The 25,861-nt window shown below is 51.6% G+C and overlaps 6 protein-coding genes across 10 annotated transcripts; 2 read left to right on the forward strand and 4 right to left on the reverse strand.

Annotated features, from left to right (window-relative positions):
• The first annotated feature begins 163 nt into the window (after positions 1-163).
• Positions 164-1,956, forward strand: LOC108092901. Of its 4 annotated transcripts, none has more exons than XM_017192750.2 (5): positions 164-509; positions 587-763; positions 828-966; positions 1,036-1,267; positions 1,340-1,956. In XM_017192750.2, the coding sequence occupies exons 1-5, from the start codon at positions 354-356 to the stop codon at positions 1,851-1,853; spliced, it is 1,218 nt and encodes a 405-aa protein (XP_017048239.1). In that variant the 5' UTR covers positions 164-353; the 3' UTR covers positions 1,854-1,956. The 4 variants fall into 4 exon arrangements, with proteins under 4 accessions (XP_017048239.1, XP_017048242.1, XP_017048238.1 ...); XM_017192749.2 differs by having other exon boundaries at positions 166-509; positions 566-763; XM_017192753.2 differs by lacking the exon at positions 1,340-1,956 and having other exon boundaries at positions 165-509; positions 566-763; positions 1,020-1,164.
• Positions 1,957-2,346: 390 nt separating this feature from the next.
• Positions 2,347-3,491, reverse strand: LOC108092937. Its single transcript, XM_017192804.2, has 2 exons — positions 3,265-3,491; positions 2,347-3,204 (listed from the first exon to the last, which is right to left on the reverse strand). The coding sequence occupies exon 2, from the start codon at positions 3,170-3,172 to the stop codon at positions 2,570-2,572; it is 603 nt and encodes a 200-aa protein (XP_017048293.1). The 5' UTR covers positions 3,173-3,204; positions 3,265-3,491; the 3' UTR covers positions 2,347-2,569.
• Positions 3,492-3,706: 215 nt separating this feature from the next.
• LOC108092935 lies at positions 3,707-6,253 on the forward strand. The gene is made up of 3 exons (XM_017192802.2): positions 3,707-4,483; positions 4,968-5,668; positions 5,740-6,253. The coding sequence occupies exons 1-3, from the start codon at positions 3,856-3,858 to the stop codon at positions 6,145-6,147; spliced, it is 1,737 nt and encodes a 578-aa protein (XP_017048291.1). The 5' UTR covers positions 3,707-3,855; the 3' UTR covers positions 6,148-6,253.
• Positions 6,236-7,365, reverse strand: LOC108092936 (E3 ubiquitin-protein ligase MARCHF5). The gene is given in 2 exon segments (XM_017192803.2): positions 6,236-7,067; positions 7,069-7,365. Coding segments are annotated over 2 exon segments (1,050 nt in total). The 3' UTR covers positions 6,236-6,314.
• A 67-nt stretch (positions 7,366-7,432) lies between these two features.
• Positions 7,433-16,665, reverse strand: LOC108092934 (glutaredoxin domain-containing cysteine-rich protein CG12206). The gene is made up of 5 exons (XM_017192800.2): positions 16,178-16,665; positions 13,554-15,275; positions 8,111-8,344; positions 7,954-8,019; positions 7,433-7,866 (listed from the first exon to the last, which is right to left on the reverse strand). Exons 2-5 carry the CDS (start codon positions 14,970-14,972, stop codon positions 7,693-7,695), a joined length of 1,893 nt encoding a protein of 630 aa, XP_017048289.1. The 5' UTR covers positions 14,973-15,275; positions 16,178-16,665; the 3' UTR covers positions 7,433-7,692.
• Positions 16,666-20,091: 3,426 nt separating this feature from the next.
• On the reverse strand, positions 20,092-24,784 carry LOC108092930 (sodium-dependent neutral amino acid transporter B(0)AT3). Of its 2 annotated transcripts, XM_017192797.2 has the most exons (6): positions 24,593-24,784; positions 24,225-24,532; positions 23,140-24,097; positions 22,830-23,033; positions 22,333-22,754; positions 21,911-22,212 (listed from the first exon to the last, which is right to left on the reverse strand). In XM_017192797.2, the coding sequence occupies exons 1-6, from the start codon at positions 24,680-24,682 to the stop codon at positions 22,014-22,016; spliced, it is 2,181 nt and encodes a 726-aa protein (XP_017048286.1). In that variant the 5' UTR covers positions 24,683-24,784; the 3' UTR covers positions 21,911-22,013. The 2 variants fall into 2 exon arrangements, with proteins under 2 accessions (XP_017048285.1, XP_017048286.1); XM_017192796.2 differs by having other exon boundaries at positions 20,092-22,212; positions 23,140-24,532.
• Positions 24,785-25,861: the final 1,077 nt, after the last annotated feature.

Genomic DNA, 25,861 nt, shown 5'->3' on the forward strand with positions numbered 1-25,861 from the left:
GCATCTTAATGGCTGAGTTCGGAATATTTTTGGAAAGTGTATAAAAAGCTTAAGCCGGGGCTCCAACCTCGTTTAATGAAATGGCATGGCTCCCAAATAAAATTTGTTGGGGATTTTTTAGTGCCATTGTTATTTGGAGGAGATCGATTCGACGAGGGAAAACCCATTTTACCACCAGGTAACACTTGAACTTCTCAATGTTTGGTGTTTGTTGTGTTTTTGTTTTTGTTTTCGTTTTCGTTTTCCTGGTTTCATTTTGAAACTTGGCCAACAACTACATAGTCATTTGACAGTAGTGGCTAATATATCCGTTTGACGTTTGGTGCTGGACACTTTTATGTTTCTGTCTCAAAATGTTGCTGAAAACAGTGGACTTAAATGGAGAGCAGCATTTATTTGCTTGCCGTGAAGGCGATGACAAAGTTCTCACTTTTTACCTCCACAACCTGGCCAAGAACACGAGTTTCTCAGAGGCAGTCGAAAGAAATACATTTCAGCTACGTCTGAAGGTGAGCCTTCTCTATTGAGTTTTACTAGTAATAACTAACTAGCATTTGCTGTTCAGATGCTCAACTCTCGCGTAAAGTTTCCAGAGGATGCAGTCCGTCCAGCGCTGCTCAAAGCGGATCCTTCGCACGCCGAACTGGAAAAACGCCTTTCCGAAGGTGAAACCCAGTTGATCCTTGTCTTGAAGTACCCCATGACAAATACTGCGGTTCCTTTGCGGTGGAACTGGCAGCTGAGCCACCTAGACAGTGCGCAGGTTTGAAGTTGGTCAATTTCAATCAAGTCTAAATCTCAATGAGATGCCCTTCGCATTTCGACAGTTTTACCGGCAAATTTGCGTGAACCTGATGGCTACTGCTGGAGGACTACGAGATCAAGTGTCCGTCCTGGTAGAGCTTCTAAAGGCCAAGGACAGGGAGCTGAAGCAGTACCGCACCGAAGGATGCAAGCTGCGAAGGGGTAAGTTGTGGGCTTCCAATCATAATACAACTAGGAAACCTAACAGCTGAAAGATGCAATGCTTCCTAGTGACTGCGGTGACAAAGCCATTTGATGCAGAGGCTTTCCAGGAACAGCACCTCCACTTGCTGGAGGATGCCACCGCCTATCAGAATGTTAAGGACGTTCTCGCTGCTGAAGTCTCCTCGATCAGTTCAACTCTGCCCTCCTCCGCCGTAATTAAGGATGAGAAAGACCAGAAACCGCCAACTGGCTCCAAGGTTTCGGATAAATCAGGCCCAAAGCTGACTCCCCGCAATAGGTTTGATTAATTGTCTATACGAATACTTTTATATACATGTACGTAAATATATAAACTTGTATTCATTTTTAGAAAGCGCCAGGCGCTGGAAAGCAATACCCATCATTTGGAGCGCAAGGTGATGCAGCGCCGTTCCGCACCGCAAGTCGAGTACAAAAATTCCCAGAGCTCCCAGGAGTCCATCGTGGATGACTATTTTACGGAGATCAAGCCAAAGGTTGAGGAATATACTTCGAACGATATTGAGGAGCCCGCAATATCGGCGAGAGAAATCGAAAACAATTCGGTAAAACTAACGAAAGCAAATGCCACCCTGCACCCTGCTCAAATTAAAACGGAAACCGTCCAGGAATCCGGCTCCTTGCCATTGGAAAATCTTCAAGATATTATTCGTCCGAAACCAGATTTAGTTCATGTGATGTTTGATTCTCCTTCCGAAACCCTTCCAAGACCCAAGCTGCATGACTCGTCGCCAGAAAGTGAAGATCCCGGTACTGTAAGCGAGCTGGACGAACTCAAAGATATTCTGAATCGGACAACAGCCGTCACCAAGTCACTGATTAAGAATCATAGAAAGGACAAGTAGGGGAGTGCAGAAAATTGGTTTTTAAATGCCGCAAATGGATTTTGAGGCTCATGTTATGTTGTTAGATAAAAAAATATACAAATAAATTGCATAATTTTAAAAAGCTGCAACTATTTTTTAGGACTAGAAACATAAAAAATAAATTCACCGAAATATGAAAAAGCTGGAAAACCAATGCTATTCAAGATCACTGCCCACAGTAGTGGTTCGAGACCTGACTACACACGGGCTGAGCATCACTGATAATTGTGGATTTGAAACTCGGATACGAATCGTTAGATTTTTTAGCCAGCTTCTAGGCAATTCTGTTCGCCTGGTATTTGGCTTTAAAAATCTCAACAAATTTTTGTCCACATGGACAAAAAACTCTTCGAACTCGTTGTTTTCCATGCAAACATAATTTATAGAAGGTCGCAACTGGCAAATCTGAGTAAATTCGCCTGGTGTCTAAATATGTAATGTATGTATGTATAAAAGTAAAACATCCCATAAATTCCCACTCCAAATATTTATTTCAAAGTTGCAAGCCAGAATATTGTAAAAGTAACAAGCCGCCGCAGGAAGCCCGCAATAATTTGTTCATCACGCTGCTCGTCCAAGGCGAATGAGGTGTCCGGGTCCGGGTCCGGGAGGTGGCGGCGGGAAAAGGGAAATCGGAACTAGGGAATGGGGGAAGTTGGGAAGGGGAAAGGGGAATGGGGAGGAGGAGGAGGAGGTCACTTCTCGCCCGAGGCGGTCAGGGCGGTGAGGCAGTAGAAGCCCGACCAACTGAGGTAGGTCACCGGCTCGCCGCTGCCCTCGCTGATCTGCTCCTCGGAGAACTGGGCCCCGAACTTGGCCGTGAAGGCGAGGAAGGCCATGCCGGCCAGGGGCCAGCTGCTCTCGTTGATCGAGAGGTAGAGCAGCGAGGTGATGTTGCCCAGGACGGTCAGGGTCTTGAGGGTCTCGAGGGGGCTGCCCTCGCCCTCCTCGCTGCTCTCGCCCTTCACCAGGCTGATGATCATGCTGACGGCCAGCGGCACGATGAACAGTCCGTGGCCCAAAGCGATGTTGTTGCTCTCCGCGCCCAGGTAGAGGTCCACGTTGACCAGCGCCAGCGGGACGATCTCCATGATCGCCGTGGTCGTCTCGGTGGCCTTCTTGGCGTTGTCATCGCCGGTCAGTCCGCTCACCAGGCCACACAGTCCGTGGCAGAAGCCGAACACGCAGGCGGCGAAGGCGTACGGGTGCTCGCTGGGCCCGATCTTGTAGAAGCCGAAGCCGGTGGCCCCGCAGAGCGCCACGTTGAGCACGCTGCTCACGACCGAGTTGTCCGACATCCTGGCGCTGCTTTCGGCCTAGTTTGTGGTCTCTGTAGCTCTGGGCTGTCAGTGTGTGCTTCTGAATTCGGAAAGGTGAACTACCGACTTACTCTTGACGAGGTGGAGGCGGAGGCGGTGGAGGCGGAGGAGCAGAAGGAAGATGACTCTACCAGACGACGCTCGTTCGCGAAGCAGCTCGCTTTTTGACCGGATTTAATCGAAAGGGAACACAAAAGAGTAGTGTACGATTTGAATTTGTTCTGGTTTTGGAATTGTGCCTTGGCTTGACTCGAGAATGTGTCGACCGAAACGTTGAACGAGCTGTGTGATAATGCCCCACTCGGAGCTCCGGCGAGTCCGGGCCCCAAAAGTTAAAGTCAACGCCTACTGGCCAGCCAAGTCGCTGCCTGTCCGCCCGGGGAACGAGTTCTGCTTCCCTTGCAGGACCATCCACGAATGGCGGCAAGGAGGCGACTCTGTCCTTCCACTGCCAGCTGCGCAGTGCGCACCCCCGGACGCAGGGATCCACCCGGGAACTTGAGAGCCCAAGAGAACGTGGCATGGCATGGCCTGGCAGAGATTCGAATGGCGACGAAGTTGGCTGTGGATAACCCCTCAAACTTCGCAACTTCCGCTCTCGCCCTCCGTTCACATCAACAGTGGTCAGCCAACTAGCACTCGCACTCGCACTCCCACTCAGGATGATCCTGCTCAAGCCGAAGAAGAAGGCCTCCGGCGGACGGAGCAAGCACGGTGACGCGGCGAAGGTCAAGGAGCTCAAGGAGAAGCCCAGTCCGCTCCAGGCGGAGGGCCAGCTGCTGACGCCCAACTGGTTCTGGAAGGCCTACATCAACGAGCAGATCGTGCCGCCTGCGGTGGCCGCTCCCCTGGTGGAGGTGGCCGACCCGCAGCTCTCCTCGCCGCTCTCCAACGGCTCCAAGCTGCAGCTGCCGACTGCCGGGGGCAGCCAGTCGTCGTGTCCCCCGCCGCCGGTCCTGGTTCCCAGCGAGATGGACCCCGAGTTCGCCGACGTGCTGACCATCTCGCGGCAGCGCCGCCTGCGCAGCATGGCCACCACCTTCAGCATCGAGGAGCTGCTGCCCCCGCGGAAGGTGAAGAGCTCCCGGAGCGACCAGCTGCCGGCCGCCCTCATCGAGATCGTGGAGGAGAAGCCGCAGATCCCCCAGGTGGCCGCCCCCGCCCTGGACCCCATGCTCACCGACGCGGTGGTCACCGCGCACGACTTCGAGCTCGTCTGGGGGACGCGGCTCTCCTGCCAGGACACCTCCTTCGCCGAGGCGACCCTGCGAAGTGCCGACCGCAAGCTGCGTGAGTATCTGCATCACTATCTGTATCACTAACTATATCAATATCTGTATCACCATCTGTATCACTATCTGTGTCACCATCTGTGTCACCATCTGTGTCACTATCTGTGTCACCATCTGTATTTCTATCTGCATCACTATCTATATCTGAATCTACTACCTACTATCTGTATCTAAATCACTATCTGTATCACTATCTCCATCAGTAAGTATATCAATATCTTTATCAATATCTGGATCCCTATCTGTATCACTATGATTGTCACCATCTGCATCACTATCTTAATGAATTTATGTATCACCCATCTGTATCCCTATGTGTATCACTATTTGTATCACTATCTGTATCTACTACCTACTATCTGTATCTGAATTACTATTTGTATCACCCTCTCTATCACTAACTATATCAGTATCTATATCAATATCTGTATTACCACCTGTATCACCATCTGCATCACTATCCATATCTATATCACTACCAGGCAACTACGAGATCATCCACACGGCGATCCGCAACTGCCTGCTCGACGACCTGGAGATCCAGGTGGAGTCGAAGTTCTTCCACGTGGACCGCTACCTCTTCACCTACTTCGCCCGCAACTTCCGCGCCTGCAGGGGGCCCTTCCTGCAGCTGCCGGTGCAGCAGGTGCCGATGCGGCTGCTCACCCAGATCTACGAGTGGATGCTGCAGGACGAGGCCGGCTTCCCGGTGGGCCCCGACATGATACCCTTCTACAAGGCGGCCCGGTTCCTGGGGGTGCAGCGGCTGGAGGAGCAGTACTGGAGCACCTTCTCGGCCAGCGGGGACCGCGGCGTCTGGGAGCTGAACGCCGTCCACACCTACCTGCAGGCCCGGGAGCACCGCTGCCCGGAGATCATGGCCGCGATGCTCTCGCGGGTGCGCAAGTGCTTCCTGCCGCTGGTCGCCTCGCTCGAGTTCCTCGAGTTCGAGGCCAGCGAGGTGGCCTGCCTGCTCCGGCAGGACATGCTCTGCGTGAACAGCGAGGACGAGGTCCTCTTCGCCTGCCTCCACTGGCTCGACTTCGCCTGGCCGGAGCGCCGTCGGCACGCGCTCCACTTACTGTCGCAGGTGCGCTTCTGTTTCCTCTCGCCCTGGCTGCGCCGCTCCCTGGCCAACTTCCCCGAGAACGCGCTGCTCCGCGAGATCGCCCAGATGCCCCAAGTAAGTTTCCCTCCCATCCATCCCCCTGGTAACCCACTAACCAACCACCCACCCACCCACCAACATCCCAGGTGGCTCGCTGGCTCTGGCAGGCCACCAAGCAGACCGCGGCCGTCGTGGCCAACCGGCAGAGGGAGGAGCAGAAGGGCGGCCTCGTCCAGAAGATGCTGGCCGAGTACCGGGGGCAGCGGGCGACGGAGCGCTACTGGACCTTCTGCCGCGGGGTGCCGCACCACCACGACGCCAAGTGCCCGCGCCACCGCGAGCTCACCTTCGGCACCTTCCGGCTCTTCCTGCACCGGCTCCACTCGCAGGCGCAGCGCTTCATGGACGACCTCTGCTTCGTGCCCAACAAGCACTGGGCCACCTACCGCTGCTGCGTCGACGTCGAGTACTTCCCGGAGGCGGAGCGGACCTGCCCCCGGCCGCCCATCTACACGCGCCTCCTCTCCTCCAAGCAGCTGTCCCCGCCCGACTAGCTCCCGTCCTCCAATCCCCCAATCCCCCGATCCCCCAATCCTCCTGTCCCCCTGATTTCCCATCTTCCTATCTGAAGTGCCACGTAAATTCGTTATGCTTGCGATACTTGCACTTGAATTTTATTGACCACAGGGGGATTTCGACGGGGTGCCACTAGTCATGCAGATCATTCCCTAGGCGGATTGGGTTCTCCCGGGAACGGCGGTGCCTCCCGCACCCGACCGCCCATGTGCAGCCGCACGTTCTCCTCGGTGAAGTCGGCGATGCGGCGCCTCCTGCGGCGCAGGAACAGCTTCTGCCGCAGGTAGACCTTGAGCAGGCCCTTCGTCCCCACGAAGCAGACGGCGCCGAGCAGGGCGCGCCGCAGCGGGTCCTCCAGGGAGCCGAAGAGCAGGTCGCCCACCGCGGTGGCCGCCGGCGGCAGGAGCACCGCTCCGCAGAGGACCCGCTCGATGTGCAGCGGCCCGCTGGAGGCGGCCAGGTTCTGGATGGGCGGCAGGCTGTCCGAGGAGCTGCTCGAGCCGTGCCCGCTCGGAGGCTCCTCCGCCCGGCGGAGGAAGGGCAGCTTGCGGAGCAGCTCGTGCCCGCCGCGCAGGAGCCGCAGGACGGCGTCCTCCCAGCGGAGGAGGCCCGCGAGGACCAGGCCCACCGGGATGAGCGGCAGGCCCACCAGCAGCAGCAGGTCGCTCTCCATGAGCTCGAGGGCGCGCCGCTGGCCCACCAGCCGCACCACGGTGACGGCTCCGTAGGTGACCGCCGTCCAGTAGAGGCAGCAGCCGAGCACGCCCGCCGCCAGGAAGGGGCAGCTCCGCCGCGCGGCCAGCTCCAGCCACTCGAGGGCCGCGGCCGGCGGGCTCATCGGCGGGTAGACGAGCAGGTACTCCGTGCGGCACTGCTGGCAGGCCACCGGGCGGCGGGGGGTTGCCCTGCTGCTTCTGGTCGATCCAGCGGTGCAGGCAGCTCTGGTGCACCCACTTGGTGGTGCCGCTGCAGCGGCACGGCCGCACCCAGCTGGCCCTGCGGTTCTCTTCCTCCGAGGCGAGGCAGATCCAGCAGAAGCGCTCCTCCGCATTCGCATTCGCATTCGCTGCAGGATCTGCATTTGTTTCCATGGAGTCCCGCTGCATTTGGAGGGAGGAAGGTAAGGGAGCGAGTTGGGGTGAACTGGAAGTTAGTACGGACGAAACGGGGTGCCAACGACACTGAAATCTGAACATGACCTTAAACTCAGTGGACTCTGATCGGAGCTCAGGGGCTCCAAGGGAGTTCCAAACAAGATTGAAATCAGAAAACTAGGTTTACGCTTTATTCGATATCTCCTCGATTCACATATGCACATGCTGTCTCCCGTCTCCTGTCCCGTGTGTGTGGTGTCACTTGGGCTCCAGCAGCTCATCCGCCTCCCCATCCGCCATCCTCCATCCTCCATCCCGACCCTTGTCCTCGTCCTCGTCCGTCTCGGCCGCATCTGCCCCAAATATCACAACTGTTTACAAAAAGCGACTCCAAGATTTGCGCACAGCAAAGCAGGAAGCAGGGCCTCCTCAGCAGTTGGGGCACTTGACCAGGCCCACCTCGTCGCAGTTCATGCACTTGAGGGCCACGAACTCCGCCGTGAAGTGGTTGCGGTGCACCGACTTCTTGGACCCGCTGCACGAGGGGCACGGCAGCATGCGGTAACCGCCGCACGTCTGGCAGGTGAACGCCGTGGCGATCGACTGGAAAGGGAAAAGAAGAGGAGTATATTCCTTCACTGAACTACTACTGGTCATGCCACCAGGAGGGAACCCCCTTTGGGAACTCACTTTGTACGGTTTCAGCATCTGGCGCAGCTCGCCACTCTCGTTCAGTCGCTCCACAGCGTCGGCGTCCTGCGGAGGATCAAGGAGGCCATTAGTTCAGCTGGTAAGTTCTTCTGGTGGGTCTTGGCCCCCGGCAGGGGGAACCAGTAGCTGTACTCACCCCGATGTGCTGGCCCTCGACGAAGAGCTGCGGCACGCGGACGCTCTTGTCGGGCATCCGCTCGCGCATCTCCTGCTGGAACTCGACGCTCATGAAGACGTCCCGCTCCTCGAACTTGACCAGCAGGGTGCGCAGGATCTGCTTGGCGCTGGCGCACTTGGCGTACGTGTCCCTGATGATGCCCATGCTGGTGGTGTACAGCACCACCTTGCCCTGGTCCTTCTCCATGTGGCTCTGCAATGGAGAATGGACAATGCAAGCCCAAAGGATTTTTATACTCAGGGAATCTCGAGTGAGTGAACCCATCAGTCAGGCAGTCTGGCAGTCTGGCGTTCTGTTTGGGCCAACAAGCCAGCTCAAAGCCTCGCTTCTGTTTCAGTTTATTGATTTTTGCTTTTCTTATGTTGTGCAGCAGCTCCCCGCGGACCGGGAAGTATAGTCTTGGCCTTGGCCGAAGCACTTGGCTCGCGGAGAATCGCTGCGGTTACAAATCGCTCGCTAATTGCCGCGCGAAACACTTGTTAGGCGAATCGGAGCCAGCTCGCTTGCCGAACCCATTAGCGGATCCCCCTTGGACCACATGGGTTCGGGTTCTTTCAGTGGCGCCCATTATCCATTACCCATTATCCATTACCCATTACCCATTACCCATTATCCATTATCCATTGTCCGCCGGGACGAGCAGCGAGCACAAGTACTCCGATCCCAATTTGGGCGAGCGGTGAGTGGATGAGTGAGGAGAAATCTTCGGACAATGCGAAATGGGAAACACGAATCGAGAACTGGGGAAGCTGAGGAAGATTGGGGAGCAGGGAGGAGGCTTCTCCGTTAGTCTGTTAGCCTGGCTAACAAGCTCAAGCCTCGAATGATCGAATCTCCGCGGCAACGAGTTTTCTCGGTTCGATGCCAGGTTTCCAAAGATTTATGTGTATCGAACTCACAAATTAATAAACTAATAGAGCGGGATCTGTCGTACTTTTTGCTGTAGCTCGTAGATCGTTGATTGGGCAATGAAAATCACAGAGCAAAGTAGTTGCCGTTTGCCATTTGCCATTTGCCATTTGCCGACGAGAGTTCAAAGTCATGAACACGGGGACAAGAAAACCAGCGAAATGAGTTCGGGGAGTGAGGGCCGAATCACTCTTCGCTCCTCAACTGGGCATCGGATATGATGAAGACCCACCGCAAGAGCCCCAGTGTGGAGGAGGGATGGCAGTAAGCAAGGCTGCGACCCGCAGGCCAGATGACTGCCCACGAATTTGGCAGAACGCCCCAAGAAGCTCACGTGAACCAGCATCTCGAGCTGTTTTTTCAAGAGCTGCGAGTTGCGAGTTGCGAGGAGAAAGCAGGTCAGCTGCTCGACAAAAAAGGGCTTGCAATCGCTTGGATCTGGGACTCTTGGGTTGTGGACCTCCGTACCTCTGCCCCTCTGGACTTCTGGGTCTCCTCGGAGCCCAATTAGTACGTCACTCGAGGTTGCGTAAGTTTCTGTCCGATCGCGATCGCCCTTCTCGGCAGGACCACCACCACAGGTCACATGTTGTGCAATACATGGAGGTAAATGAGGAGGCTAAGTGGCTCCATCGGGGAGCAACACCTTACCACCCACTTGGTTGCCACTTGGCCGACACCTTGCTTCGTGTTGCTGATGTTTTCATTTGGCTTGGCCCACCGTGTGCACTTTTGGCTTCTGGCATGGAAGGCGGCGGAGCCTTTTGGCCGCGATCTGCACTCGGTTCTCACACCCAGGTGTGTCACCCCTCCCCCACCACCCCTCATCCCACCTGCACTCCTTTCTTTCTTTTTGTGTAAACCCACAGACGAACGTGAGCGGAGTGGCAGCATTTCACTTTCGTTTCGTTCGTTTGGCTTCGATTCGTTCGGTTCGGTTTGCTTTGGCTTGGCTTTTTGTCTTAGTTTACAGGCCTTGGCGGTGCTTGCCTTGCCAGCTTTCTGCCACGGCTCGGACGAGCTTCAATTTGGCAATAATTGGATATTTTAATAAGCCCATTTCGGGCGGCTCTCGCGGCTTTCTTTTGGCCCTGAATGCAAATTGAAATTGAAATGCAGCTAACGCCCCTCGCTCCCTGTTGCCTAATTGTTCGCCCAGAAATGTATCTCTTAATGGGACTCTCTCGTTCGAGATGGAGACCGCTCAAAAAAGCAGCAAATCTGCATCGCAGTCACGTACATTTTCGATGGCATTTTCACTTTCGTTCGAACGCAACTCGAATTTAAGTTGAACAAGAAAGGGAGCTATGTAGGTTCGGTGAGCCAAAGCCCACTATATACACTCTTGCAGTCATCAAGTCACTTTAGCATTATAATTTCAATCAGAAGAAAAAATCGGACAACCATATCCGCATAGATCGAACAATCCATAGATTAGATGACACTTTTGCTAAAAACACTATATTTCCAGTGATTTTTGGTTGTAGGTTGAGGCCAAAAAGTGACTTACAGATTTTTGGTAAGGGGTAATATCACCATTTTTTGCGAAAAATTACCAAATTTCTACTTTTTTGGGTGTTTATACCATCGGAATCAGAATTTTATTACGAATTCATCAATGTATTCCATGTGGAAAAGTACTTCCTCAGATATTGCAAAACAAACTGGGTTTTTTGAGTAATTTTACGTAGTTTCCTATGGCAGCTATATTTTCTGATTTTTTTGATTTTTATGCATTTTTTCTCGACTCAAGGGTTCTGACTGAGATTATAACACCCTTTGCTGTTTGCTGTACCCTTGCAATGTGTTTGTCCAATGTTACTACTTGCTATTGCTATTACATTAATGTGAACCATCAAAAACATTGCAGTGGCTGGGCAACCTTTAGATTTATTGTCTGAGTTTTGTGTTGTTTCCCAGATGTTTTATGGTGCCATTTGTGACCTGGAGTTGTTTTTTCATTTCTGGACCTGCGTCAAGTTTGTTTGCCCAATGGATCTGCTGGAGAACGAGGGGTAAGGACGGTCGGCAATCCAAAGTGGATTTGAAGGGCGACCCAAGCACTCGGATTTGGTTGCAACCCGATGGGAAATCGCTGAGTTTCAATCGCTTCGAGTGGAACTTTCGTGGGCAAGTGGGCTTATCACCTGGCCATTACCCACAAGTGGACTTTCGTTTTCTGGCCATACCGATTAGTGCTCCAGCTTAATGTTAATCGCAAATGCGAATATACCAGCCTGTGGTGGTTCGACTCAAATTAGCTAAATGATATTTTAATGACACCACTAAAGCGAAAAAAACAACTCGTCTCTCAAAAAGCCAAAAGGAATCGACTGCGTCTTATAAAATATAATTTGATCTGTCTGCCTGGCATATCCTATTGTTGTTGTTTTTGCTTTTGCTGTTGTTGTTGTTGTTGCATAATTAACGCATTAGCCGCTCTTTATTATGATAATTTGTGTGTTTCTTGAAAAATTATGCAAGCTGTTTTTAGCCAAATAATTTGGTATCTTTCGTTTTTCGTGTTGGTTTTTGTTTTTACTTTTTCTGTTTTTTTTTTGGCAATAATTATATATTGATTTTGGTTTCAAGGTTGGATTTGCTAACTTGACAAAGAAAAATCACAGCGCGAGGCGTCCAAGAAGTTTACATTTTATTTGATGGGGCCGTAAAACTTTCGATTGAATGGATGACTGACTAAATGATAATGAATTCAGGGGTGACAGCCCCACTTGTCGAGCTCAGATGGATTCGTGAAGGTTTTTGAAAGCTGCAGAGCGATGAGAAGTTCGTCAGCTCAGGTAGATTAAAGGGCTTGAGCCATCATCCCATACACCTGACTGGTCACCATTACCAGATAATAGTTGCTGATATTGCCTAATTTTCGAGGTAAGTTCGATAAGTCGATTGCGCAAAATCGCATGAGGAAAACGCGCTGTGCACAACCGACACTCAATGGCTCGGATCAACCAGGTGAGTTGGCAGAAATCGGGGGAGGAGGGTCTTCCGGAGGGGCGGGCGAGGCCAATTGGGCCCAATAAATGCGCGATTCGACGCGCTCCCCTCGCCCCCCTCCTTCCCCTCGTACCCCTCATTCCCCACGTTCCCCTCATTCCCCTCGCTCCCCTCGTTCCCCTAGTTCCTTTCGTTCCCCTCGTTCCACTCGTTCCACTCGTTCCCCTCGTTCCCCTCGTTCCCCTCATTCCCCTCGTTCCCCTCGTTCCCCTCGGGAAATGGGTCAATAAGTTGGTGGCGAGTGGCGAGCCCCCCTCCCCGCGGAGAACTTTCCCAAAAGAGAAACCCAAAGCCAAAAGCAGAAGCACAAGCAGAAGAAGAGGAAGAGGAAGAGCTAGGGGGGAGACATAGATACAAAGATACAAAGATACAAGAAGACAAAGAGACACTTGCAATTAGTCAGGTGGCGGACCATTTAAGCCGCATTTATCTAACTTATCTGGCCGACTATCTGGCTTCGTACTTCCGCCAGCTTTCTTTCGCCTTTTCGGACTCGGATTTAGATTTGAATTTGGATTTGGATTTGGATTTGGGCGCGGAGCCATATAGAGACGAAGGGCGTATGTGACACATTAAGCCACTTGGCGGCGAATAAAGACGGCAACGAGCTGCGCAAATAGACAGCGGACGCCAGGTGTTAATTGTCTTTCGAGAGAAGAAATTTCTTCGGGACATTTATGTATAATGAAATAAAATGTAGGCCCGGCCAAAGCGGCCAAAGCGGTGAATCACAGAAGAGTAATTCGCTTTCACAGGCCAGCAGACGGCCCTCCTCCCATGCAACTAAACACGAGCGAGTATTCACGGGTGTGAGTATGAGTGTATGAGTGTGTGAGTGAGTGTTTGAGTATCGGCATTGCATAAGGCCGTCTGGCTGCATCTGTATCTTTGGCTTCGCCTGCATCCGCACGAGCATCTCCGCTGCTGGATGAGTGGGCGTCCAAAAGTCAGCGACCCGAAGACAAAGGTTTCACACAAAATTCCAAAAAATCAACAAAAACAACTCAAAATGAAAACGAATTTCGCAGCAGAGCCGAAAACTTTCTCAATGGATAACACCCACATGCGATTAAATGGGTGTTTGTGTGAATCATTTGGCGATCGGAATAATCCGAGCATATTCAAAGTAGCCGCACGATGTCTTGGAAATATCCGTGACTCAGTTAAACACGCCGAGGAAAACGTATTTGAGTAAAGTGAGTTACCAAGGATGCCAAATCTAACTAATGCTTTCAATTCAAGTTCTTCAGATTAAGCGATTCCTATAGTTATATATTGGATCGATTTCAAAGTGATGAGTTAATGATCGCTTTGAATATTTTTCACTGGTTAAAAAAATATCTATGAAGCGAGTAAGTGAGTACATAAACTGATTGCTGGCTTTTGTTTGCTTGGCTTGGCTTTAACAGATAACCAACCTGGACTTGGGTTTAATATACAGGATGTGGTCACCTTATGACCTTGGAAACGGACTCACCCTGAGGTTGGGCTGCTGCAGCTGCATGAAGGTGGCCACTCCACTGCGCACCCGGTTCCGGACGCCCCGCACGGTTCCCTTGGCGGACCTGATGGTGGCGCTGGCGCAGGGCTGGCTCGTCGTCCGCACGTCCCGGAACCCGGCGAAGCCCTCGTCCTGCGGCTCCTCCGGGAAGGCCTGCGCCTGCGCCTGCTCCTGCGCATCGCACTCCGCCGAGGAGGAGGAGGAGGAGGTCGAGCTGGCGCCGGAGCTGCGGCAGCTCGCGTGCTCGTTCACGTGGAAGGTGTAGTACCCGTCCGCCTCGAACTGCAGCGGTCTGCCGTCGATCTTGGTGACTAGTGGGCGTCCCTCTCGCTCCCGCTCCCCCGCCCGCTCCCTCAGCCGGATGTCCCGCAGCAGGGAGGTGGGCAGCAGCCCGCCGGAGTGCAGGGAGTCGCAGCTGAGCGAGGAGTGGCCGCTCTCGTCGCCCTCCTCGCTGCCGTCGGTGAGGCTGTAGGCCCGCTGCACCTCCTGCTCCTGCTGACCCGCCTGCTCCTCCTGGCCACCGACCTTCAGCCGCGTGCTCTGCAGGTGCAGCTCCAGCAGAGGTGGCCTCACTGCCTGCTGGCTGATCTGTTTGATCTGGCTGATTTGGCTGATCTGGCTGAGGTGGCCCTCCAGGTCGCTGCCCGTGCCGCTGTCCAGGGTCTCGCAGGGCGAGTACTGGCCACTGGTGTCCACCAGGAAGCAGAGGTGGTGGTGGTGGTGCTGCTGCTGCTGCTGCATCTCCTCGACGCCCTCGTTGAGCTTCACCACGCTGACCTGCTTTCCGAGGGAGCGCGGTTGACCCTGGCCTTCGATCTGGATCTTCACCGTGTTGTTGTGCGGCGATGTTGCCACTGTTGCTGTTGCTGCTGCTGCTGCTGCTGCTGTTGCTGCTGCTTCTGTCGCAGATGCTGGCTGCCTGGACGCAGTTTCGCCACTGCAGCTGATTATGGTCGGAGATGTGGCTGCAGCGTCGCCAATTTCTCCGCCGATGCGCAGCAGCAGTTGTGGATATATTTTGGTGTTCGCTGCTGTTGCTGTTGCTGTTGCAGTTGCAGCTGCAGTCACTGTTGTTGTTGTTGCTGCAGTCACTGTTGTTGTGTCGTAACTAGTTTCCAAATGATCTTTGGTTGTTGCTGCCGAGTCGCCAAATGCCAGCAACATGCCAGCCTGGGACTTGGGCGACATTTCAGTGTTGCTCTCGCTCTCGGCAGAGGCTGCTTCTTGAGTTGCTGTTGCTGCTGTTGCTGCTGCTGCTGCTGCTGCTGCAATTGCAGTTGCTTCTGCTTCTGCTGCTGCCGTGGCTATTGCTGTTGCCAATCCTGGCGACTCAATGATTATGGAGATGCCGCGCATCGGCTCCGATCGCAAGGCACTGCTAGTGGTTGCCGCCATGGTTCTGCAGCATTGGTTTGCTGCTCCGACTCCAGATATCCAGGTATCCAGGTAACTATGGCTCTATGACTCTGGTATCTCGGGGCTGATGCAACCGAGTGCCGAGTGGCTAATGATGCTGCTGCTGTGCGTTCCGCTGGGTTTGCCGCTGACCGTTGCCAAGAGCTTTACAGTTAGACGACCGCATGTAGATTGCCGCAATCGCAGTTGCTGTTGCTGTTGTTGCTGTTGTTGCTGTTGTTGCTGCTGTTGCTGCTGCTGCTGCTGCTGTTGCTGTTGCTGCTGTTGTTGCTGTTGCTGTTGCTGCAAGGAAGGAGCAAACCAGAGTTGCGTTAAGAAAGCACTCACTAAAAATTTAGCCTCGATTCGAGTGTGATGCCAACGAAAAGTTTTGGACTACTCGTGACATTTTCTGTGAGCTGGGAAGCCTACTCAGTCCTAACCTCCAAGAAACAAAGCCTGCCACAAACAATTCCATTCTTCGGAGCGGGGAGCTAAGCCAGCACACGAGCTTGACATTTAAGCCGGAGATGCTGTCGAAAAATGCTAAAAGCCTCGCCAGCAGAAGCGAAATAAATTATGAGAAACCAGAAAAGCAATCATCATAATAACGATAAACTCGGCACCGCAAAAGCTGGCAGAACCGGCCACCGAATGCCTTACAGAAGAGGAAGGCCCTGAATCACTCTGGGTTTGCCATGGAAGGCAGATGACTGCTGTGTAAGGTTATTTCCTGCGCAAGAAGCTTTCTAACTATTTGAATTCGAATTGAGGAATGCCACTTTCATAGAGTAGTACATAGAGTAGCATAGCCAAACTGGTTCTGCCAAATTGCGTGAATTCAATTCGCCTTGTTATCAATCCCTTCATATTTATGACACATATGTTATGTATATTTTATATTACTTAGCAATCAACTTAGTATATTTTTCGCTGGGCTTACAGCTGGGTCGAGCCAGATCAATTAATGGAGCAACCCCCCAAGTTCGACAGGGAATTCGAGTATTCTGCGAAGCAAAGAACAAGTCGGGATTTGCATTTCAATAGCTGGCAACTTGAAATATTGGGCGCGCTCTGCCCGAAGCATTTTTCGGTTTTTTTCGATTTTTTTCTGGCTCTCGGAATCTGGAAACTGGTTACACTTGAACCTGGTATTTCGTTTTTTCGTCGCTTAGTTGCTTGGAAAAATTTGAAGCGGCGCTTACCTGCTGCTGGTGTGGATTTCGTCGCTGCTGCTGCTGCTGCTGCTGGCTGTTGGCTGCTGGCTGACCTGCATTCGCCGCTTATTGCACACAATTTTCTTTTGCACACACAGCACCACACATGGGAAAACCAAACAAAAAACAGAAAATTCGGAAAACCGTTTCGCACTTCCAGAGATCCAAAATGGGATACTTTTCCATTTGCGCGCACGCACGCCGCCTGTTCCTCAGTTTTCGGCTCTTATTGGCGCTGCATCTCACGGATAGATGCTCGAAATATGAAACCTATCGGATGCGAGATACTTTCGAGTACTCGCCGCGCGTACAACCCATTCAAAATCGCGCTGGCAACTGAAAACCGCAGCAACATAGTCAGTCGCTTTGGGTTGGCGTGCTTCGCAGGGGAATGTTTTTACCTCTTCTTCTTCTCCTTCTCCGCTGCCTTGCTCCCTCTCTTTCTGGCGTCTAGGCTCCATCTCTTTCTCGAGCCGTTGTTGTGTTTTTTAATTTTTGCTTTCAAGAAACTCACAAAAAGCAGCAGCCGCAGAAATTACCTGAAACAAAAATAAGAGAGCCACTGCCGCAGGGCGACTAGTCGAACACTCTTTAATTTAAAAGTGCCTCAAGTGCACAAGATAAAATAAAATAAAATAAATAAATCTTATCGATGAATCGAAATGTTGTTAGTAACACCGAGTATTTTAGTAGTCTAGTTTAAATACCTGCTAATCAGCTTGTGCCACAAACCCGATGAGGAACCCAAGCCGTCCTCCGCCCAGCGAAGGGTACCACAAATATGCAGTGCTGAGAATTTGTTTACGTGCGCCGGCGCAGCTGCCGTCGACGTCGGACGCCGGCAGAGGCAGCGGCAGTGGCAGTGGCAGCGGCAGCGACGCTGACGTCGGCACTTGTCCGCCGCTTTTATTATTATGGTTGTTAGTGTTGTTAGTGTTGGCCAGCGTGGTTAGTGTGTAGTGTGTAGTGTGGCTGGGGCTCATTGTTGCTGGTGGCGCAGTGCGCGGTTGTTGGCAGAGTTAATTGTTTGCTGCCGCAGCTGCACAGTGGAACTTCGGAGCGAGCGCGGGGCACAGTGGACAGATCGATGGAATGTGGCAAGGCCTCAAACTGGTTTTCGGTCTTCGTTTTTAGGGGCTCAGGTGCGACGATGCCGCGATTGAGACTTCAACTGCAGAGCAGGAATTCGGCTGGCAATCAAAGCAGCTCTCAGGTAAACTCGGTCGGGTTCGAGCCAAGAAATATGGATCAGCTGGAAAGCCCGAAACGTAAGGGTGCATTGAGTTGTCTTTGCCCAATTGGTTGCCCAACATTAGAGTTTTGAATGACTCTAAAGGTGTTCGAAAAAACTAAAGATAGTTTTTGGCAGACCTTGTTTTCTTTTAGGGTATTTATGCCTAGGTCTTTCTACTTATATCTTTATCTTCGACCACTTCTTCTTCGCTACTCTTCCTCAACATTGATCTTATATGATATAGTTGTCCGATTTGTATGAGACAGATGTTAAGAAACAGACAGACGGACAGACGTAAAGACGTATTTCGATTCTGGTCGTAATGCTGATCAATGATTTATTTATGGGGTCTCAGGTGCCCCATCACTGCGTTGCAAACTTCTGACTGAAATTATAGTGCCCTCTGCAAGGGTATAAGAAATGAGCCCCAAAGTAATAATTAGATTAATTTATTTAAATTTTTCTATGTTTTGGGAAAAGAGCGGTGAAACAGATTATTTTTTTAATATTTTTTTAAAATAAAAGTAGATTTTAAATTTGAAAAAGTAGATTAAAGGGAATGCCAATGTTCAAATAAGCAGATCAAATGGATGTCAGGATATCATTTTAACTTTTTTAAAAAAATTAGCATCAATTAAGGTGCAAAAGGCAAAAAATAAGTATTTTAAATGTGAAATGTTAAAAAATCCATATAATGTTAACATAATGTTAATTTAATATAATGTAAATTTAATGTTAACTTAATGTTAATTAAATTAATAGGGCCACGTCATCGAAAAAAATAATTTCAAATTTTTAACGTTTTCTTGCTTCTATAATTTCCAACTGGTTCTGGCTGATTCGTAGTGGGATACCCCTTGATTTTGGTCAATTTCTCAAGTTCTCCGGGATGACCGGCAGTTTCTCTAAGAAACCTCCGGTCTCTGGAAGTGTGTGTGTGTGCGTGTGTGTTGGTAAAGTGGTTCCAGAGTATCCGGACGACTCCTCCTACTGGAGTGCACTCCCGGATGCAGTGCATCATAGGTCGACTCCTCCTACTGGAATCCACTCCCGGATGCAGTGCGTCATGGGTCGACTCCTCCTACTGGAGTCCACTCCCGGATGCAGTGCGCCGTGGGTCGACTCCTCCTACTGGAATCCACTCCCGGATGCAGTGCGTCATGGGTCGACTCCTCCTACTGGAGTCCACTCCCGGATGCAGTGCATCATGGCCTGACTTGGCATGACCTTTTGGATGCCAGATGCCTTCCTGCTTGCTGTGGATCAGGATACAGTGCATCATCACTTGACTTGGCATGGAGTTGTGTATATCCTCCTGGTCGGAGTGGAGGATGCACTGCATCATGACCTGACTTGGCATGAACTTGAAAGTGCCCGTTACCTTCCTGCATGGAGTGGACTCCAGGATGCAGTACATCAAAACCGCAAGAGGTGGGTTACAGTTTTTTTTTTAATTAAGTGATGACGTGGCTTTTTGTAAATGTTTTTAATTAATTATTTAATTAATATTTATTTTATTTTATTTCAGGTCTTTGGTTGTGTATTTGGCTGGTTGCAGAAAATAATTGGTGACACCATCTTACTTGTAACTTGGAGTTGGACATTTGGATGCAGTGCACCAAGTTTTTTTCGCAGTGAGTACATCAATTAGACAGTAAATAATTAAGTTTTTAATTTTAAGATCAAAAATACGTCTTTCAGGTAGGTTAGCTTTTTTGACCAAGAAATCGAGAGCAACAGATAAAGATCTGAAATCATTCAAGAATAATAAGAAAGAAATTCAAAAGCTGAATTTTATCAAATAATTTTTGCCATTAATTAAATAAAGATCTTCGATCTTTGCTGTGGCATGATTTAGTAGTCCGATTTTTATGGGACAGATGTTATGAAACAGACAGACGTATTTCGATTCTGATCAAGAACATATGTGCATATTTATTTATGGGGTCCGAGGTGTCTCCTTCACTACGTTGCAAACTTCTGTCTGAAATTATAACACCCTCTGCAAGAGTATAAAAAATGATTTTGGAGATGAAGTGTCCGCTGGAAAATATGAATACAACTTTCCTCCACGCGGCTCCGCTGGCTGAGCAATTGCCGCTGGGCTTCTGCTTTTAATTATACACTTGGTGGCGAGGTGTTTATGCAAAGGAAAGATAAACCGCGGAGAGACGCCTCGAATTTGTGCAACGAGTGCAATGAGCGGAATGCAAGGCTGCACTCGCGTTGCAGTTGCACACTGTACGAGTGCACTGCATATGCAGAAAGCACGAGTGCAGCAGCAACATGCAACATGCAACAGGCAACAGGCAGCAAACAGCAAACAGCAAAATGCAGGCAGTGCAGCTTGTAATTTACCGCTAATTCGATGCAGCGAGACGTCCGTCCGACGATGACAGCTGACTCCGTACCGCTTGCCGCGCCGCTCGTCCCGCCCGTACCGCTCGTAGCGCTTTTCCCGCCCAGATGGGCTTGAATAAGTGCCGGTCACTTGCCAGTTTGTTTCCGCCTGCTGCGCTCCGCTGCAACCAGAAGGGCTGCTGCTGATTACCGTTGCCCCTGCGCACTGAGAAAAACACTTTATGCCCACTGCTCACGAGATTATTCAAGTGCCACAAGCCCATGGGCTTCAGCTGCAACTATCAATTGAAACACAAGCACACCTATGTGAGTTTCGAATTGTTTATTGTCATTTAGTTGGAAGTTTGTTATTATCTGTTATCAGTTGCGAAGTACATTTGTATACGATGACATATCTCTGTTTTCATTGCGTCCATTCAGTGCGAGTTAGTGGGTTCTCCACTGAGACCGATCTGCATATAATGTACAAACTATATGTACATAGATCGCATCTGATCGGGTCAGGCGTTTGCATATTGCATACACTATATCTCTCATCGTACTCGCCCTGGATTGTGTCTGTGTTCCCTTCGGGAAATAGGAGGTTGTCTATATATCTTCGTTGCCTAAAACGTGTTCGCGTGGTTTTTATTGTCAACATCAATAACTCTTAGTAGTTGTATAGTATATGTTCTTTCACTTGAAACAAATGTATATAATTTAGCGATGCACGTGTATAAATAAGTGTAGAGGTTGTACATAGTACCGCGAAATAAGTAGCTATTGGGGGAGTGAGTTACCATACAAAGTGTTCTCCGCTCGGAACCCAAAAACATCTAGACGAACTTTAAAAAGAACTCGCACACCCGTAGCCGCTTCAACACACATAAATATACGTATAATATCCATTAATTTGTATAATAATACACATTGTATGTAGGTTTCAATGCGATGATATCGGGGGGCGGTAAACCTTAAGCTGCCTCCTCCAGTTAAGTATATGTATATGTATATGTATATGTGTATGTATATCTATATGTATGTGTATATCTATATAGAGTTCCTCTTGCACCTAGTTGAACGGTTGCGATTGCGATTTGTTAATGCTTAGTTTGATGTAAATATATAGATCGACGATCGACACCCGCATCATCTCAAATGTACAATGGAGTGGGGGCTCTGGCGATGATATCGGCTATCAACAAGTAATTGTAATCGTATAACTTTCAATAAGAGCAAAACATAACACGTGTCCAATATATCTCCTCCGCATCCTTAACACCGAGACGTAAACGTTATATTATATTTTAGTTTAAGCATAGTTTCCGATGATATGGTTTCGCCTGCTCGAGGCTCGAGCAACATTATCCTCGCTGACAACAGTAAACACAGAAAGCGGAGCGATCACAACAAATAATGACTGCTATATATAGTTATGTGTCTTGCAGGTGGTGCCCCCGTCCCAGTCCCATTCCCATGCCCTCGTGATATGGTCAAATCAAACAGTTACTCTAGAATCGGAATGCGATACAGTGCGTATCGCGTATAGTAGTTATATCGTGTATAGTCAGCAATTGCGTTGTGGTACAGAGTGCGGTTTCTCTTTAGCAGCGAAATCGGATATGTGGACCCTCCCTATAAGGGTGGCCGTATAACGGCCTCCTATATACGCCCCCCCCTGCCCCTTTCGAAGAGAAACCCGCGGAGAAAAGGCAATGGAACATAATAGTCGCGCCTACATACGATTATATACGACCGCATGCTAATGAAGTATGCGGAAATATCTCCATTGATTTCGGTACTTGTTTTCGGTTTTTTGCTTTTGGCTGTTGGTTGTTGTTTGTTGGCTGCTTTTCCTTGGCTTTCTGCTTGAATGAAACCGCGCATCCAGCGTCGGGTTTTACCTAGTATCGCTTTTGCTTTGCTATTGCTATTGCTATTGCTATTGCTATTTCCCTATTTTTCCTATTTTCCCGCTTGCCCTTCCCCGCTTTTCACTTATTATCTTCGAACAGTCTTTGGGAGCATGTGGGAGTGTAGACATCGACGCCGCCAACTTCGGTGAGAGCTTAGTTATTGTCCTTATTTACATTGAGCCTCGCTGCGTTGTGTTCCCCCGCTTCCGTTTCCGTTTCCTTTCTGCTTCCGTTTCCGCTTCCTCTTATGCTTCCCCTTCTGCTCCCGCTTCTCTTCGGTTCGGTTTCATCTGATTTATTGTCGTTGTGGCTCCTTCCCCCGGGCTCCGCCGGCCTACTCCTCCTCCTCGAGCGACTTCTCGGGCAGTCCGTACTTGGGGCAGCACATGCCCTCCGTTCCGTCCATGTTGAAGCAGAAGATGCTGCGCTCCAGCTCGGTCGGCTCGTGGGGCACGATGCCGTGCACCTCGCGCAGCTCCGCCTCGGGGAACCAGGCGGGGTCCGAGTCCTCCACCACCTTGATGCCGCAGAGACTGACAGTGGGCGAGAAAAAATGGTTGGGAACATAAGTTTGTAGCTAGCAGGGTCTTAGGCACTAGCAAATAGGCAAGGACAGAGTTCTATTTGAAATATTTCCTAGGAAATCATCTCACCGAAGCACCGCCACAATGGGGATCCACAGGATGGACGAGAGGATGAGGAAGAAGGCGACGACGATGCACCAGTGGGGCCACTCCATGGACTCGGCGGCCCCCTTGGAGGCGATCCAGGCCGGGTAGCTGCTGCCCTCGGTGAGCAGCTGGTAGAAGGAGGCCAGCAGGATGGTGACCATCGCGGCGGGCGAGAGGTACTTCCAGCAGAACATCCAGTAGAAGCTCGGCCGCGACCCGGTCATCATCTCGATGTCGTCGGAGAAGCGCCGCACCCCGTAGATGTAGCTGATGGAGAGGCACTCGAAGAGCGCGATGATCAGCAGCGGGAAGTTGCCGGCGAAGCTGTCCATCAGCTGGAAGATGTAGCTGCCCGCTCCGTTGGCGAAGCACATGGAGATCAGGCAGCAGGAGAAGCAGAGGGCCTACGGAATGAGGAGGTTATTGGAGTGGTGAGTGGTGACTGGTGACTGGTGACTGGTGAGTGGTGATGTACCCACCCCCACAATGTACTCCTTGGGCAGGTTGGGGAAGAGCTTCATGTCCACCAGGGAGGTCACCACGCCCTCCAGAGTCCCGAACTGCGAGTCGATCCCCAGGGTGAAGAGCATCAGGAAGAAGAGGACGGCCCAGAGCTGGGCGCCCGGGAACTGGTTGATCGCCTCCGTGAAGATGATGAAGGCCAGTCCGGTGCCCGAAGCGCTCTGCAAGCGGTATAGGGAAGCCAACAAATTATTTTCCGAGTGGGAGTTGGAGTGAGAGTGGGAGGGGGAGGGGAAGGGGGAGGGGGAGGGGGAGGGGAGCACTCACGTTGGCCAGCTCCGTTGCCAGGTCGCAGACGGGCAGGTTGTGGGTCCGGTTCTGGGCCAGCAGCGCGGTGCGCTCCTCGGTGCAGCGGTCGAAGGTGGCGGTGGCCTTGAACCCGATGACCGAGAAGACCACCACGCCGGCGAACATCGAGGTGCCGCAGTTGGTGAGCGAGACGAGGATGGCGTCGCGGTAGCAGTTGTTGTTCGCCGGGTTGTACGAGCTGAAGGCGATCAGGCCGCCGAAGGCCAGGCCCAGCGAGAAGAAGATCTGGGTGCCGGCCTCCAGCCAGACGACGGGGTCCAGCAGGGTCTCCCAGCGGGGCGTGAACAGGTGGGCCACCCCGTCGGCGGCGCCCTTGAGCGTGATGCCGCGGAAGAAGAAGATGATGAGCACCACGTAGGGGAAGATGGCGGTCATGTAGACGATCTTGCCCGAGGAGGTGATGCCCTGCACCATGCAGACGTAGACCAGCAGCCAGGAGACGACCAGCGCGATGGCCATGTGGTAGTTGAAGCCCTCCGGCAGGTCGACGCTCTCCGAGCACTGCAGCGTGGTGCGGTACCAGTAGAACTGCGTCGGCGAGGAGGCCACGCACTCCGGCTCGTGGTCGTAGGTGAAGTTGCGGTAGAGCCGCGTCGGGCAGTCCGCCCAGGGCAGCGGCGACTCGAAGCTGTGCAGCAGGTAGATCAGGCACCAGGCGATGATGGTGTTGTAGTAGAGCGCCACTATGTAGCTGACCACCGCCGAGGAGATCCCGATGCCGCCCAGGTACGGCGACACCTGGCTCCACACCCCGATGGCGCCCTTGCGCAGCCGCTGGCCGACGGCCAGTTCCAGGTAGAAGATCGGGATGCCCTGGATGCACAGCATGATGAAGTAGGGCACCAGGAAGGCCCCGCCGCCGTTCTTCTGCGCCAGATAGGGGAAGCGCCACACGTTGCCCAGTCCGACGGCGTAGCTGTGGATTTAAACAGAGCAAACAGAGCAATTGGGTCAAGTAGATCGGTCGAACAGGTTGCTCGTTGTAAGCCAGCTGGAAACCAGTTGGAAACCAGCTGGAAGCGGAAACGGAAAGGAGCACCCACCCGATGGTGGCCAGCAGGAACATGATCTTGCTGTCCCAGCTCTCGCGCTCCTCGCCCTCCTTCTCGCCCTCGACGAGGTCCTGCTGGTCCGCGGCGGCGGCGCTGGCCACCAGCTCGGCCTTGGCCTTGGAGGTGCTCGCCTCGGAGCCGAAGGGCGGCGGGTCCTGCTCCAGCTCCGAGGACTCGTCGAAGGCGTCCGACAGGAAGCCCTGGTTGGTGGCCCCATAGAGCGGCTGGTGGTGGTGCAGCGATGTGTGGTGGTGGTGGCTGACGCCATGCTCCTTCGACACGAGACGACCGCGCAGCTCCTGGACAAGTGATAGGGAAGTGGTCACTTGGATTGGCGGGGATGCGTGCCCAAGGCTTACCCTCAGTTCCAGCTGATCGATGCTCTTCTGGCTTTTGAGGACGATATCCCGGGAGCTCTGGCGACGCAGTAACTGAGCTGTGTTGGCCATGATTGCGTTTATTATTACTTCGGTTCGCTAGGAGTGTCGGAGGTGTGCGTGGAGTGCTCAGTGGGTGCTGTGTGGCTGTTCTGTGAGTACTTTGTGGATGCTGTGGGGGTGTGGTGGTGTGATGGTGTGCGGTGCTAGCGTGTGCTCTGTCACTTCCGGTTCTTCGAGAATTCCTCGGTATCACTTCCTTCGGCGCCACCTGGTGTTGCGTTTAGGTAGCTAGCAGCTCACTGCTCATTTTTTGTAGCTCGCTTTTCAGGGCCGCTAAGTGAGGCGCATTTCAACCGCTGCTGCGTGTAATCAGTTCGGGTGTCTACTGTGTTTTTGTCGTGGCTTTACTGTGGCTTGGTGCTTTTGTTAGTGCTTAATTGCAGGCGATAACGGTGCATTAGTAGGAGACGCCATCGCAGTGCCGCTGCTGCTTTTGCCGAGTGATACACGTATTACTAATAATGGTACACATTCACATACAACATTCATGCACTGAGAGAAATGCGTTTTTGGGGGAAAATATTCACTTCAAATAGCTGGACAAAAAACTATTTAGCTTACAAGAGAACACATTGCTAGATGTGTAATAATTTGTAAGTGTACTACTGACAGTAGATACTTTTCACGTGTCCGCTCCATCAATCAAACCATGCAAAATGAACACACCCACACACAGACAGGACAATTATGGGACTTGCGTGACTGGGTCCACAATAAATCAATCAACGGTGAATTCACCTAAACCCCATCGCCCCGACTTTTCCGCCCACTTGCTAATGCAGTGTAATGGAATTGACTTCCTTTTCGGCCCAGCAATTAGTTTAGGCTTAGTTTCCCAGGGCGATGGAGGTTTTCTTCGGTTTTCAATCGGGTTGAGAAACGTGAAGTGAGTACCGCTGCCATGGAGATCTTGCTCTACACTAGCATGCTTTGTTAATAACTTTTAAGGAACTTTGGCAGCGACTGCTGGCAGCTTTACTTTGTTGCCTTTCGCTGGAGGAGTATCCTTGAACGGGCTTTTCGGTTGTTAGCTGTGCTCGCCCGACAAAATCTCACTTATATAACCAAAAAAACACTCGCGAAAAAAATGAAGTATCGCTAAAACAAACAACGAAAATACGCGTTGACCGACCGACGGCGGCGAAAAACACGGGGCTTTAACCGATTACTCTCGGATTAACGGCAGGG

The sequence above is a fragment of the Drosophila ficusphila genome, unplaced genomic scaffold, assembly GCF_018152265.1.
Source record: "Drosophila ficusphila isolate 14025-0441.05 unplaced genomic scaffold, ASM1815226v1 contig_198, whole genome shotgun sequence".
NCBI lineage: Eukaryota > Metazoa > Arthropoda > Insecta > Diptera > Drosophilidae > Drosophila > Drosophila ficusphila.

Coding starts and splice junctions, on each gene's coding strand:
- LOC108092934 (XM_017192800.2), bottom strand. CDS start 14,972: ATGGCGGCAACCACTAGCAGTGCCTTGCGATCGGAGCCGATGCGCGGC. Junction 8,345..13,553: donor TGCAGCAGCCCAACCTCAGG/GTGAGTCCGTTT, acceptor TCTCCATTGCAG/AGCCACATGGAGAAGGACCA. Junction 7,867..7,953: donor AGATGCTGAAACCGTACAAA/GTGAGTTCCCAA, acceptor TTCCCTTTCCAG/TCGATCGCCACGGCGTTCAC.
- LOC108092901 (XM_017192749.2), top strand. CDS start 354: ATGTTGCTGAAAACAGTGGACTTAAATGGAGAGCAGCATTTATTTGCT. Junction 510..565: donor CATTTCAGCTACGTCTGAAG/GTGAGCCTTCTC, acceptor TTTGCTGTTCAG/ATGCTCAACTCTCGCGTAAA. Junction 764..827: donor GCCACCTAGACAGTGCGCAG/GTTTGAAGTTGG, acceptor GCATTTCGACAG/TTTTACCGGCAAATTTGCGT.
- LOC108092937 (XM_017192804.2), bottom strand. CDS start 3,172: ATGTCGGACAACTCGGTCGTGAGCAGCGTGCTCAACGTGGCGCTCTGC.
- LOC108092930 (XM_017192796.2), bottom strand. CDS start 24,682: ATGGCCAACACAGCTCAGTTACTGCGTCGCCAGAGCTCCCGGGATATC. Junction 24,533..24,592: donor TCGATCAGCTGGAACTGAGG/GTAAGCCTTGGG, acceptor TCACTTGTCCAG/GAGCTGCGCGGTCGTCTCGT. Junction 23,034..23,139: donor TGGCAACGGAGCTGGCCAAC/GTGAGTGCTCCC, acceptor TACCGCTTGCAG/AGCGCTTCGGGCACCGGACT.
- LOC108092935 (XM_017192802.2), top strand. CDS start 3,856: ATGATCCTGCTCAAGCCGAAGAAGAAGGCCTCCGGCGGACGGAGCAAG. Junction 4,484..4,967: donor AAGTGCCGACCGCAAGCTGC/GTGAGTATCTGC, acceptor TATCACTACCAG/GCAACTACGAGATCATCCAC. Junction 5,669..5,739: donor AGATCGCCCAGATGCCCCAA/GTAAGTTTCCCT, acceptor CCAACATCCCAG/GTGGCTCGCTGGCTCTGGCA.